At 39.6% G+C, this 14,768-nt stretch overlaps 1 protein-coding gene across 4 annotated transcripts; it reads left to right on the forward strand.

Annotated features, from left to right (window-relative positions):
* The first annotated feature begins 875 nt into the window (after positions 1-875).
* Positions 876-11,150, forward strand: POU1F1 (POU class 1 homeobox 1). 4 transcript variants are annotated; one of them, XM_068425530.1, is made up of 7 exons: positions 876-1,017; positions 3,482-3,631; positions 4,525-4,642; positions 5,599-5,840; positions 7,660-7,824; positions 8,973-9,033; positions 10,937-11,150. In XM_068425530.1, exons 1-7 carry the CDS (start codon positions 876-878, stop codon positions 11,148-11,150), a joined length of 1,092 nt encoding a protein of 363 aa, XP_068281631.1. The 4 variants fall into 4 exon arrangements, with proteins under 4 accessions (XP_068281631.1, XP_068281632.1, XP_068281633.1 ...); XM_068425531.1 differs by having other exon boundaries at positions 3,566-3,631; XM_068425532.1 differs by lacking the exon at positions 4,525-4,642 and having other exon boundaries at positions 5,595-5,840.
* Positions 11,151-14,768: the final 3,618 nt, after the last annotated feature.

Here is a 14,768-nt window from a genome sequence, read left to right on the forward strand (position 1 = left end):
AATTCCAATCTCATGCCAACAAATCACTTAGTAAATTCTTTGAGAAAAGATCCTGCTTTTACTTAATGTGAAGCACAATAAAGACCAGGACCTTCTGGATGAGACTGTAGATGCTGTGGCAGTATAAATTAATGATAGGAACTGTGAATGAGTTTTATATGACACTATGGGTTCTTTCGAGAGTTTATCTTAGATACATAAGCATGATGTGCTAAATGTTTAAAGCTACCTGTTCAGAAACTTCCTCCTGGACACAGCTGCTCCATATTACATATCTCTAATTTATACTAGTATACGTTAAGATAAATGATCACTGTGCAACTGCTGGGAGTTAGGTTAATTTAGATTATTTTGCTATAGGTTCTTGACTTTTCCAGACTTTTGATTGAGCTCGCAGCCAGGTTGCCTTCCAGACAATTGCCCGGATGAGATTTTGGGGGCAGGTGTTAACTGTGGAAACCTACTTCGTATTAAACGTACCTGTCTCATTGCTACCGACTTTGGAGACGATACTTTTATATATTTTTTTTCTGGTCATTGTTCTTCACAAAAGACCTAATTGAAAATATCTGTTAAATCATGTATCTGGTTTCCTTCTTCTTCCCCCCCATTAATTGGACACGTATTGTGTTTGTGTGGGAAGGAAGGAGGCTTTATAGCAGTATAGCAATATTGCTGGGAAAAGAACATTAAAATGGATAAAGGGATTTCCTAGTGGTATAAATACCTGCACGCGACCTCCCCGCGCTCCGGAGCCCTCCTGTATATGTACCTGCAGGTAAAAAGCCTGGAATAGAGCTTGAGCTGCCGTTAATCACGCAGGATCTGTTCTGTTAGAAAACAGGGGCGAGTGGCTCTTTTGCCTGTTGGAGGGCATGACTTGCCAAGCATTTTCTTCATCTGACACCTTTGTACCCTTGAATTCTGACTCTTCTCCCTCTCTGCCTCTGATAATGCATCACAGCGCCGCAGAGTGCCTGCCGGTTTCTAACCACGCCACCAATGTGGTGTCCACAGGTACTTTTTAAAAATAATCTTGCTCTCAGTAACTCTCCTTTGTAATGTTTTTGGTTGATACGTGTTCATCAAGTTCTGCAATATTTAAAGTGTTTGGTATCAATGCTATGTGTGATTGGGGCTACATTAAAGTAGAAGCATTTTCACAAAACTCCGCATGACGAGCAAATCAGGAAAACCCAAATGTTTGTGTTGCAGCTAAATTTGTAGCTTTCTCTAAGTTTTTTTACAAGATTAGGCTCAAGTATGCTACCAATGCATTAATTTAGAACAGGTTCAAACACTGCCACTATTGTTATGACTATATTGTCTTCAAAGATAAGTGTCATGTAAATTAATTGAAAGTTCGTTTATTATGTAACCACAATTTAAAATTTAAATTACTTTAAATAGGAAATGTATTTAAAACAGGTCGGGTCTAAATGTCATTTGGGGAAGCTTTCAAGAACGAAAAACATTGCTTTACAAAGCATATTGCATACTGAATCAAGACTAAGATTTAAGTGTGACGTTCAAAATTGGTGGCAGAAGTGTCATCGATATTTTTGAATTTTTTGTGTTTGTGTATATAATCTAATTAATTGCATTTAAATACTAGGACTATGTAATCATTGAGCTATCTGAGAGAGAGAGAAAAAAGAGCTTTCTTGCAGCCTTAAACCTGCAGAAGTGGGATTCTGGAATATAGGAATCGTTGATGGAAAGCTTTCAGGAACAGAAAAATAAATAGTTTTGATTTATTTGAAATTGAATTAAGTTAAGAATTTTATTTGGAGTCTTAACAAGAAACTAGCCTTCTCCTGAAATGCATTGGTAATAAAATATTTTAATAAAAAGAAAAAGCATGTGAGTAATGAAAACTGAGCATTGATGATAGATAATAGGATCTTATACATTAAGCAGAAGGCTCAGAATATCCTAATATGGCTGTTCGTTAGCAGTGGTAGTAGGGAACAGGAGAATTTAAATTTTGTATGAGGCCAAATTTATTTCTCTGTATAGTAGTAGCATTTTCTAGGTTGATCTGATTCATAATAAAAAGTATATGGTGACAGCCAGCCAAAAGCATTTGCTGGTCTGCTTCAGATTTGGGGTTTCATATTTTGTAGTTACCACCCAAGGACAAATACCACTGTAGTCAGTGGGAATTTTGTTTGCAGGATCACATCTAATTAATTGTTATTATTGAATTTAAATATCATCCTCCTCACTATTTAATTTTAAATCCTTATTAGCAAGTTGAAAATGCTATTTTTGTGCATAAAAATTATAGCCTATGAGTTACGAAGTAATAGCAAAAAACCACCAGTAAATGCTTAGATCTTATCTCGACAGAAAAGTTGCATTGCTCTATATGCACTAGTATTATTAATTGCATGCATTTTATTTGCAATATTTATTAATTTGCATGCATTTACACTAGTATAAGCATGCCTGTTTTAGCAGATTTTGTATCTGTATAAATATATCTAAACAGGACATTTAACTGTTATGATTACAGTTCTAAAAAAACAGATTCTAATCCCTAATTAATTATACTGTTTTAAACAACTGGAATGTGTGCTCAAGTGCACTTTTACACGTCTGAATGTTCACGAACATGAATTTTTAATATTATACTTTATAGCAGTTGTTAGAGGGGACAGTATATGCATTTCTGTGCCTATTTATGCATGAGAAACAGCCATATCTCTCATTTTGCATTCAGTAAAAAATTGTCTGAGCGATTACTGAGCACGGATCTGAAACACCCCTGTGAAAACACAAGAGATAAATTAATTGTGTGTTTGTTGGTGGTGATGATGGGAAAAGTTGATTTAGGCCTAACTTTTTAGAAGATCATAGAGTCTATCATCCTATTTCCTTACCAACCTGCCAAAGCACTCTGAAATGTTTCTGGTGGCTTGGCACTTAAGAAAATGTGGCTTCTGGATACCTCAAAGCAAATGTCCCAAACTGCTGCTTTTGGAAATGCAGGTCTTTTAGGCATGCATAAAATATTGCCTGCCTTGATGCCTGTGTTCACTGTGGTGTTTGCACAACAGTGAAGCCAATCAATTTTCTGGGAGCATAGAGCAAGTTTTTATGTAAGATTAAATGAAATGGTGTGTGGAAGTTGGGTGGGGAGAGGAACCAGTCTCCTCTTGGAGAGTTCAATGCTCCCCTTGCTCAGCAGTATATGTAAACTGGGTTATGCCCATAGATTATACTATATGACAAAAATAATGCACCAAGACCACAGCATGACAATTTCTGGTCTCGGCTCAGAGGGTATCTCACTATCTATACTGGCGGTCTCATCTGGTGCGACCTGGCCAAGTGCCTGGACTTCAGCAGTGTTAATCTGATCGTTATGGCCCAGAGTTAAATGCTTACTAAATGCACACTAAAATTGCGTACAAGGGTATGCTCTGCCTCTGAACTTAAAAGCTGTGTCTTGAATCCTCACATATTTCCTTACCAGTCCCATCTGTTTTGTCTTTGATCCAAACTCCTATATGCTCCTGTATCTGCTTTGCCATGGCGACTTTGGGAAACGTTTTGGCAGGCCTTCATTACTCTGTGCCTTCCTGTCATTATGGAAATCAACCGTCTACCTACGGGGTGATGGCAGGTAAGAGACACACCCTCAACCGAGTGAGATATTGGCACGTTGATTTTGGCCAGTTTTCCTTTAGAGGGACTGATTCGAGACAGTGGCTTAAAGAGGACAGGACTGGGGTTAAGGCACTAAACAAGGGGTTAGAAAATTAGGAGTCAGTGCCCAGAGTTTCCCCAAACCTCCGCATCTCTCGGGAAATCACTCTGTATCTTACTTCTCTCTACAAGACTGGGACAGTGCTGCTCTTTTCACTCACCTCTGCCCACTTCCCCTGGCAATCTTCACTTTTTGAGGGACCAGGAGTAACATGCCCGATATACCTGTGTATTACCAGTACCTGGGGTGATGGAGCCCTGACAGGAGCTATAAAATAAAATAGTGGCATGCTGGAAGGACAGCTGAATTCGGCAGGCAGATCATACAAATGATCGTGGATTTTTACACTCTGAATGTATGCTAGCATCCTGCTCAGTCCCAGGCTGAGTAATAAAGATGAACTGTTATTCCATGCAAGTCCAAGTAGCAGTCAATGAGATAATGCCATGAACCAAATTAACATGATTCCCAGGAAATAATAGTGAGTTGGAGCTAATCCAAAATCAAACTCAGCATTTTATTTCACTTAGGAATGAAGGAAATTAAGTCAGCATAGCTGAATACATTTGCATAGGGACTTTTAGGGACAGAGAGTAGACTTTCTTAACCATATGCAAATGTCCAAATGCTCCTGTTTCACTGTGCATTTATGTGTCTGTTGCAAGCATTCCTGGAATTGTTCACGTCTCTGGGAAAAGTTAATAGGCATTAAACAAAAGGTATTGCTCAGAGGTTCATTTTGTTTCATTCCAAAATAAATACATCTTCATTTTTCTCCTCTCATTTTTTACCCTTACTTTTTGTTTTAGGCATCAAGCCTGCAACTCCAGAGATGCTATCAGCAAGTCTCTCCCAGAGTCGCATCTTACAGACATGCAGCATGCCACATCCCAATGTGGTAAACGGTGTCAGCACCTTGCAAAGCAAGTCCTTCTCTTTTTTAGTATTTTCCTTTATTCTTTGAGAAAATCTTTTTTTTTCTTTTTTTTTTTTTGTGGTTATCTTGTGTGAAGCATATGAAATATTCCTATGGGGTTAGAACCTTCAATGGTGGTGAGAGCAATCAGGGCAGTGAAGACAAGAAAAGTAAATGGAGGAAAGAGTGGGAGGTTAATGAAGTTCTGAGTTCTGCTACAAAGTAGAAAATTAGGAAGGATGTCCTGAGAACCTCGAATTTATGGGCTGCTCACGATATACAGAAGAATGTTAATATTTCTCCAATGATTTCCCCCCCCCTGCTTCAGGTCAGAGACTTTAGCTGTGTGTACAATACCTAGTGAAAAAGCAGCCTTCACTCTTAGTTGAATCTCCTTGTTTGATATTTGTCTGATATTTGTGAACAAAAGGTAGTTTTGTTTCGGGCTTGAGCAATTTCTTTTTAAGCAGAATGGTCATTCTGAATGTGTTGGGTTTATTTTTTTTTTTCTTTTCGCTCTTACCTGTGTACTTTCCTCAAATAAATTTTATGCCAAAGCTAAACCAAAGTAATATCTTGTCTGGGCATCAAATGGTATTTACATGGAAATGTTCTTTGTACTAGAAAATAGAGACTGGCACATTTTAGTGACATAGATCCATCAATCTCATTGTGCCACTTAATACCAGCTGAGGTCATGGATTGTTGTTTGTTTAAGCTTGGACCATTTACCATCTTATTTAAGTGGATCACAGTTTGCTATGAAAAAGGATGGCCATGGCCTGTGAAAATGTCTGTCCGTTTTCATGTACAAGAACAAGAGGAGATCCTCACTCTTGGATACTTTTGCATATGTTACATAATAAATATTACAGACATCGATTATGAGATGATGAAGGCATGTTTTTATTGTGTAGCAATATAGAATAACTGTACTGAGGGGTTTTTTTTGGTGTTGCTCAGGTAGCCTGACCCCTTGCCTTTACAAATTCCCGGAGCACGCCCTGAGCGCCAGCTCCTGTGCCCTGGGCCACAGCTTCACGCCCATGCACCAGTCCCTCCTCACGGACGATCCCACCACCACAGACTTCAAGCAGGAGTTCCGCAGAAAAAGCAAGTCTGTCGAAGAGCCTGTCGACATGGACTCCCCTGAAATCAGGGAACTGGAGAAATTTGCTAATGAATTCAAGCTGCGGAGAATTAAGCTGGGTATGTGCTTTATGTCTGCGAACAAAAGATTGAAAAATTCCAACGGAGGTCAAATTATTTCTCAATGTTTTACAATCTGGACTCTGCAGTTGTCTCATCATAACTCTAACCCTGCCTTGCACTGCCAAACTTTCTCCATTCCTAGACGACTTGCAAGTAATGAAAGAACTTCAGCTTTTTGCAACTTAGTATGCAGAAAGTGACATTAAAATTTCCTGCTCTTAAATTATTTGTCTTAAGTGCAGAGAAAATTATTGCTGTTCATTAAATTACACTCAGTAGCAGGTGTGTTATTTTGCACAGCCCCAAATAGCAGCACGTGACAGCAGCACGTGCTCCCACCTCTTATGCCCATTCTCTTTTCCACGAGGTGCTCCATCTCACAAGATGCTGCAATGTCATTTTAGTATACAAGGTGGATGACATCCATGGCAAATCTTTCATACCAGTAGGAAGCATCTCTTCCTGTTTTATTTTCTTGTGCCAAGAGGCAGATATAGCAGCAACTGGTATCTTTGTTGCTATCTGATAACTACCGGGGCTGATGTGAGAGGGATTGCATTAGAGGATCTCTGGTGAGCTGCTTTGCCTTCACTGGGCAGTCTTAGCTGAGGACAAAGGTGGACTGAGCCCTGTCTTTCTCATCTGTAGGGAGTTTCTCCTTTCTGCAGGATTGAGGTACATTGCCAAGTAAAAGCCTGTCTCGTTCTCATTTGAACTGTATGGAAAAAAAAAATATCTGGTGCTGCAGATTCATCCCACTTACGAACATTGGGTACTCCTAATGAAGAGTTGCAATTTTTACAGTATCACTTATAATGATGCATTGTATCATTACAAAATAGGGCATCCTACAAAAATGCAGCTTTATAAATGTAAAAAAAAATCTAAGATTATTACAGGTATCTATGCGTTACCTCAACAGCTAGAAAGCTAGAGTCTTCCATTTTCAATGTAAAAATAAGGACTGAAACAAAAATTTAGGGTTTAAAATAGCGTTTGCAACTTGGTTGATTTTGCTGTATATAATGTATTTATGGTCAGCCACAGCAAAGGAAAGGTTTGCTAGGCCCTAAACTATTAATTACTGTAATTATTACTGCATCTTCATCCTGAATTTGTGAAGGAACAAAACTTCCTCTGGTGCAAACAGATGGCACAGAGCCTGTAAGACTGGGCTTACTGCTCTGATGGGAAAAACATAATTTGCACAGGAAAACTAATCTGAGGTTGAGCTTTACAAGGGAAGACAGAGTTAATATGGGCTGTGGGTCTGAGACCGAGAGACACAGAGTTAGTGCAATCAAAATGGACGTAAAAAGCTGCCTCGTGAGACATTTGGTATCTAAAGAGATTGTGCCCATTCTGGCGCAGAGGCAGAAAGGGAGGACGATGAGGCAGACGCACATTCAGAGCACTGAATGGGGAGCTGCTGTTACAAAGTCAGTGTCTGCATGGAAACTGCAGCATTTCTCTGATCGCCTCAACTTAGTTGTCACAACAAATAACAGGAGATCGGCAATGCCACCAGGAATTAGCTTATTGCCATTGCACCATCTATAGAAAGAAAGATATGCAGTCTGGATCCTCAAATCTCTAAACTCGAAGTGTAAAACTCCACTGAAACCAACAGGAGACTGAACACGTCTCTGAGGTGAGCTTGGAGGCAGCCCCAGACACCTCTGCAGAAAGCCCATCCTGAAGCCACTGCAGGCACACACTGTTCATAAGAGTCAGCAGTGAAGGGCTAAGCATCTCAAGGCAAGTAACCCTTTCTAGAAAGCTCCAAAGTGATTTTTCTTCTCTTTGTTTTTGACAGGTTACACACAAACCAACGTTGGAGAAGCACTGGCTGCTGTGCATGGCTCCGAATTCAGCCAAACTACTATTTGCCGGTTTGAAAACTTGCAGCTGAGTTTCAAGAACGCATGCAAACTGAAATCAATACTGTCCAAGTGGCTGGAGGAAGCAGAACAAGTAGGAGGTAGAGAATTGAAATCCTCTAAATATTGATTTGCATTTAAACCACAATCCTATCTATATGTTGAAGGACTAGTATGTGTCTTCCATAGATTAAAGTTTTTGTTTTACCAGCTTTAAATACTAAGGTGTGCTTATATTAAATTTTGGTTATCTTTTTTGGGTGAGCAAGGAGGGGCAAACTGAAATGCACGGAGGGTACAGAACAGCAGAAACTTCACTTGGCCTGCTGGAAGTAATTTCTTTCACTCCCATCCCAGCAAACCAGCTCCACTCCTATAGCATAGGTCAGAGCTGTTACTAGGATCTGTAAGACGGCCCATTTAGCAGTGTACAGGGATTTTTCAACAGCAAAGGACTCTTCCTTCCAGCCTCTGGCATATGAGATGTGGCCATGGGGGAAAGGATTTCAGTTCAGCTGAGACAGTGGTCTTTAAACCCTGAAGAACAGCATAGCATAGAGGTTTTTGATGCAACCTTTTTGCTGCTAGGGGATTCCCTTCCTCTTGCCCAGTTACTTTCCAGTGGCAGGAAGAGTTCACTGAGCAAAGCACACTTTAGAACAGGTTGGTTGATTTAAAGGAAATGGGTTGTTTTAAAGAACAGCCTTTTCAGCTGGATGAATTGCAATGCTGGGAATCAGTACACCTGGAGGTGACAGCGAAAGCCAGGACTACCACTGTGCAGTACTCACCCAGCATGGGAAGAGAGATGATATTAATGCTACTTTTTGGATTTGCCATTGTATTCAACAGTAGGAAAGGTTGTTAAACAGCTGCTTCTGCCACACGCTTCAGTTTCCTTTGAACCAAATGTAGAAAGCTTCCTTCCCCTGTAACTGCCCTAGAAACCAGAGACTCTCCTCATGTGGCCAGCACACTGCAAGAATCTCTTGTTAAGGGGTTTGGGGCAGGTAGCAGCTGCTTACTGCGTGAGCTTATAACCATTTATAGCTGGAGGTAAAACAATGACCAACCATCTTAAAGAAAAAAGTGCTCCTATGTGTGGTACTGATCTCATTCAGCAGTATTATCTGATAGCTTTCTTCTGTCTTCAAAGAAAGGGACTTTTTTTCTGGAGATAATTGAGCTTGTTTTCCATCCCCTGTGGAAGGTAACTTCTGGCTTTGGTTTTATTTTGTTTTTAATGCAGCTTTATACAACGAAAAAGTTGGAGCAAATGAGCGGAAGAGGAAGCGCAGAACCACCATAAGGTAATAAATATTTAGGGTGTTACATGTTGCCCCTTTGGCTAAGATGCTGCTTTTCCCTGGGCTTGAAATCAAAGTGTTATTTTTTATTAATGAATTCCCATAGCTAGTGTTTCAAAATATTTTGCTATTATGAAACATTCCAGTGAAAAATAACAGCATAAGTCTCCAAAACCCCAATTTGCTCCAAATATACTACATTTCCCAATTAAAGATTTTTTTTTCAACATATGACAACATACTTTAACATGAAAATATACTTTTCCAATTCTGCCCAATCTTATTTCCAGAATAAGGCATGAAGTGCCCTCTTGTGTCCAAAGAAATCACAGCTACTGCTGAAGCCAGTTTTGGATGCATCCTGGTGGCACACAAGCATGTCGCAGATACTCTTCGTTTTCAGGGAATATGTAACATGAACAGGAAGCAAATTCTATCTGGCAATAAGGAAATATAGTAGTCTTACTTTGTTTATTGAAGTAGTCTTATTACTGAAGTAGTCTTACTTTGTTTATCGAACCACTCAACTTTGGTCACTGCAGACTGTGAGGAATAGATTAAGGCAGACTTTTAGAAAATGTGATGATTGCTAAACCAGCTTGCCATAATCTCTGTGATTTCTAGAACCACTCTAGTGCCTTCTCTATAGCAAACTGAGATGTAGAACTTGATACAACACATAACGTTTCCCAAATTGTAAGTGATGGAGGTCTTCCCCTTTGTAAGCCCAAATGATTTGATACAACCAGGTAATACCAGTAATGTGCATTTGCTGAACCCTCATGACACTGCTGTGTCTGGGGTAGAATGGGTGGTCAGGCTTGTTCCAGCTCCTGTGATCCCATTCACATCTAGCTAGTAGCTGTGTCTCCTAGCATCAAGCAGCACAAACATTTAATTGTTACCACTGAAATTGTACTGAACTTGATGCTGGTTTTGCCTTTAAATTACTCTGTGCTGAAATTTTGCATGATGTTGCTACCAGACGGTTCAGTTCAGCAATGATTTAGCAAGAGTAGGCCTCAGAGTAGGCTCTAAAGGCCTGCTCTCTGTTACCTTTACACAGAACAAACTTTCCTGTCAATAATTTTCCTTTTAGCTAGAATAATAGAGAATAACAATAGGTTCTGAAGCAAACTACATGTTTTGTAGATAGAGTCTGTTTATGGGATTGATAACAAGGTTCTAGTAAACAATGATTCATGCTGTTTACGCTTAGTCTTAGAAAAACAAAGGTCTCTGCTAATTATAAAAGGGCCAAAAGACAAAACAAAACTGTAAAGAACAACTTTGTGATGTCTAAATTAACTTGATTCATAAACTCTTGTGTCAGAGGAGAGATAAGTTCAAAATGATATCTTCTTCTTGAGAACACATGTACTTGTAAACAAGAAGGCCTTGACCACGCTTGCGCACAAGCACGATTAAAGGGGGATTGCGACCACCAGCAACCCCCAGAGACCACCCAAGACCCCTTCCCCAATTTAGTACGCATGCGTAAAGACATTATGTAACGCATTACATAACGTAAGTTTTTTTTTGGAAAGGGTGGGCTTTTCTTGGAATTATGTATATAAGGAGCAAGCTTTTGTTCTTAGGTGTGCATGCTAGGAGGAGAGATCCCCCATGCACCCAGCTGTAATAAACCAATGTCGGCTTTCTAAACTATAATTTGGTTTGGAGAGTTTTCTTGGTTACTATTTTTCGGTAACAATGTTATGCTGTCCATGTCAGGAAGGACCAACAGCATACTTTAAGCTCGGTGGGTTTCCTTGACATAGAAAAAGAGGAAACAAACCAAGTCGCTACCTTCAGTGCTCTTACTTGACCTTTCTTCTGAACTAGTGGTGAAAGCTTGAATGTGTCAGAAAAGTTTTTAAAAGTGACATTTTATCCCTTTATCCAGTATCGCTGCCAAAGAAGCCCTAGAGAGGCACTTTGGAGAACAAAGTAAGCCTTCTTCTCAGGAAATTATGAGGATGGCTGAGGGGCTCAATCTTGAGAAAGAAGTTGTGAGAGTTTGGTTTTGCAACAGAAGACAAAGGGAAAAAAGAGTGAAGACCAGTTTACATCAGAACGCCTTTAGTGCTATTATCAAGGAGCATCACGAATGCCGGTAAAGCTTTTACGTGCATAGATGTGGATTTTTGTTTTGCTTGTTGTAAATATTGTAAATACTACGTTGTTAAAAAAAAAAAAAAAAAAAGAAAAATCAGTAAACCACTGGTTTCTCTTCCAAGCTAGCCAGCTTCGGATGTAGTGTGTTGTGGAAGACTCGATTTTAATGTAAAATGTTGGAAACAAATCAAATGCTACCGCATGTATTTAAAGAGTTGGAGGTCTCTGCTTAACTGCAAGGAACCTGTTATGTGTTATTCAACTAGAAACGCTTTCTAAGTTGCACAAGTAGTTGCAGTTTCCCCATGCTGTGCCTTTCTTGCATCTGTGGAATACTTAATGATTAATGGACAACCCCATGGAAGTACCCTAAGCATCAGGAAACACAGCCTTTGTGTTGTATGTGAAGAAATGTTACAAAGTTTGATAGCAGCAGCTATAGCACTGAAAGCATTTTGCCTCTGCATGTCCATGCACGTGCTTTACCCTCACCCCAAGCTAACTAGCTAACCTTTCCGAGATTGTAAGCCATTAGGCACGTGGCAAGGTCCCATCTCCAGCTGTGAACACTGAGCATCAGTGAGAAATGAGAACGTCAAAGAAGAGATGGTGAATAAGTGACCTTAAACAAGCAGTGGTGACACTGCTGAATATCTAGTTATGGCCAAGGATGGGATACACCCATGGGATGATCTGAGAGCCAGGTAGAGGAAAGCTAGCTGAAGACCCGCTTTTCCAAAGAACGGCTCAAACTCAGCTACCTGCTCAGAACAGCTGGATACCTCTGAGTGAACCATTTCAGGTAAATTCCTTGTGTAAGTTCAGGACAAAGCCATCAGAAATGTGCCATAATTGCTGTCATTATTTACAGTAGAGTAAGCTTACCAGTACGGTGGTGTCAACACTGATCCTACTGTGTGCTCTGTCTCAGCATACCTTTTGACTGCCTTAAATGAGTGCCCAGTACAAGTGACTTTTTTTTATGCTTGTTATCAAAGGTAATTCTTGCTAATTTATTGTATGTCTTAAAGTTTGATTTGGATAGGCTCAGCTATAAAAACTGGGACCTTTGTGCCCTGAGGGGAAAAAAACAGAGAATTATCACAGGGGTCTTATTACTTCGGGCTTTCTCTGCATTGTATATTTTTTTCTGATTAAATCTATCTGTAGACATACTTACCCCAGAGATAGTGTGTTAAGCTAAAAAAAGGCAGCCCTTCTGCTCTAAAATAAGTATCCACACAAAGCATTTATTGCCCTGTACCTTCCCACTCTTTTACACGCCACTAATTGACAATAATCCCTTATTTGTCATCCTCTAGCCTAGAGAGATAATCAGGAAAAAAAAAACCAGTGCCAGAGCTCCACCTATCAGAAAGCCAGGCACCAAGAAACTGAATGAATCCCTGTAGTACTCACCAGGGACAGATTATCCAGCCCTCTCATCAGCCCTGCTCATTGTTATTAGAATAGCCCATTACCATATATGTGGTTTTGACTGTTTTCCCAGGGCTGAAATTAAGTGAGTACAGGCAAGTAGTAACGGCCAGATACATTTTAGTTTTCCATAAAACAGACCTGATGATTTAGAAAATGTCTAGATAATAGGCCCACAGAAAGCAAAAGGAGTTTAATGTTCAACACCACTTAGCAGCAGTGTGTACAAGTTAAGTGTTATCTCTCTAGTGTACATTAAATTATCTCTGATCCCTATTACAGTGACCATAGGCATATTCAGCTATGGAAATTAGGCTCCTGGATTAAAAGAATACATTTTTATGGATGAATGCATTGCTATAACCCCTTAATTTAGAAGAAAACTTCAATTTAATAACTCAAAGGGGAGAGATCATGCTATGTACTCTCTTCAGGTTGTTCTCGTCGCTAGCATAGCCCACCCACTAGAGCAAAGCAAGACCAAGCCTTAGCCTTTATCCACCACCTGTGTAGTGACAGATCATGAACTTTCCAAAAGGATAAAAGATAAATAGAGAAGATTAGCAGTCAGAAAAGGCTGGGGTATGCATTTGTGTACCATTGATGTTACGTGATCTAATGTTATGTATGTCGAAACTATCTGAAAAATATATATATCAATGTTATTTATATTCTAAGTTATTTTCTTAATTATAAAAGGCTTCCTAGAAATGCTATAAGCCTGTACTTCCCCCCTCCCAATAAAATATTCTTATACATTTGGTTATTTCAGGTAATGGTTTGTAGTTCTGTTTTGGTAATACTTTACTTTTTTAGTTGCGTATCATGTTCATGTGCTTATTCATTTTAGTATGTCGTCATAGTTAATGCAAGAGGAGACTTATCATAACACAGTAATTTCCAGTCTTAGAAATTAAGACTAGAAATTAGTAATTTCTAGTAATTTCTTAGTAATTTCTAAGTCTCACAGGTGAAGCCTAATTGCAGAAGCATAGCAAAATAAAACTAAAGATGTCACACAATGCCATTTTCTTGCAAAAGAGTGACAAAAGGCTAAGGGGAGAAAACAGCCACCATTTAAACACATCTAGCTGTTGCCACGCAAATACAAATTAGAGCAGAATTGTTTAAAGAAAAAAAGCTGGATGAAATCAATTTAATGTGCTGCAGCTTCAGCCATTAGACTTAGAGAAAGTGGCAACTCAATTTTTTTTTCTGTAGGAATAACTTACTGGTTAATTGCCATCACTCGCTCTTGACTGGGGACAAACCCCTAAGTAAGCCTTCTAAGAGACAGCTTTATAAACCTGCAAGGAAGAGTTTTGTTGGCCTTTTGACTAGCATGGGCTGTACTATTTTTGAGATGTTTGTGAGGTTTTTTTTTTCCTTGCTCTTACTTTTCCCACGGTAACTTTAGGCAGGGTGTTAAAACTAGAACAGAGGACAAAACAGGATGTCATGACAATGTATAAATCTGTGGTTCAGCTGTCTCTGAAGTACTCTAGCATTCTGTCCCCCTCATCTGAAGGATACCACAGACCTAGACAAGTCCTCTACACAGGCAAAGCCGATGATCAAAGGTGAGTAACTGTTGAAGCTACTGTCTCTCTTCCAGATTTAATGTGTGTGCATTGAGTGCTATAGAGGTCTACCGAATTATGAGCTGTATTGAAAGGCTGGATGGAGGCAGGCTGTTCACCATCTTGCCTCATGGAAGAACTAGGAGTAAACAGGTGAAGCTGGAAAGAAGCTTAAGAAAAAACAGAAGTGGTGGTTTCTTAATGTAGCAAAGAAAAAAATCTGCAGAACTCCTCTACTGAAAAATGTTGAGAAAGCCACTTAAAGCTGTTGTATAAAGAGGAACTTACATATCACTCTGGATGTGCTGTAAATTGAAAACAGTTAGAGACTGGAAGAGTATTAGGGGAGGAAGCACTATCTACGTTTATCTTGTTCTCGTATTTCCTGGGCATTGCTATGGGCATTTGTGGAGTAGGCTTCTGGGTGAGACAGACCTCGGTCTGCCCCAGCAGAGCCATTCTTAGGTGCATGCACAACTACATTGTTGTTCTTGGATGGAGGACTTTCAGATTCAGTTGCTATTAAGGTGTCAGCAGGGATAAAGGAGTTTACGGATGAAGTGGGTTTTTAGTTTGCTAAGAGTGATTTAAATGGAATTCTTT

Source organism: Nyctibius grandis, chromosome 2 (genome assembly GCF_013368605.1).
Source record: "Nyctibius grandis isolate bNycGra1 chromosome 2, bNycGra1.pri, whole genome shotgun sequence".
Taxonomy (NCBI): domain Eukaryota; kingdom Metazoa; phylum Chordata; class Aves; order Nyctibiiformes; family Nyctibiidae; genus Nyctibius; species Nyctibius grandis.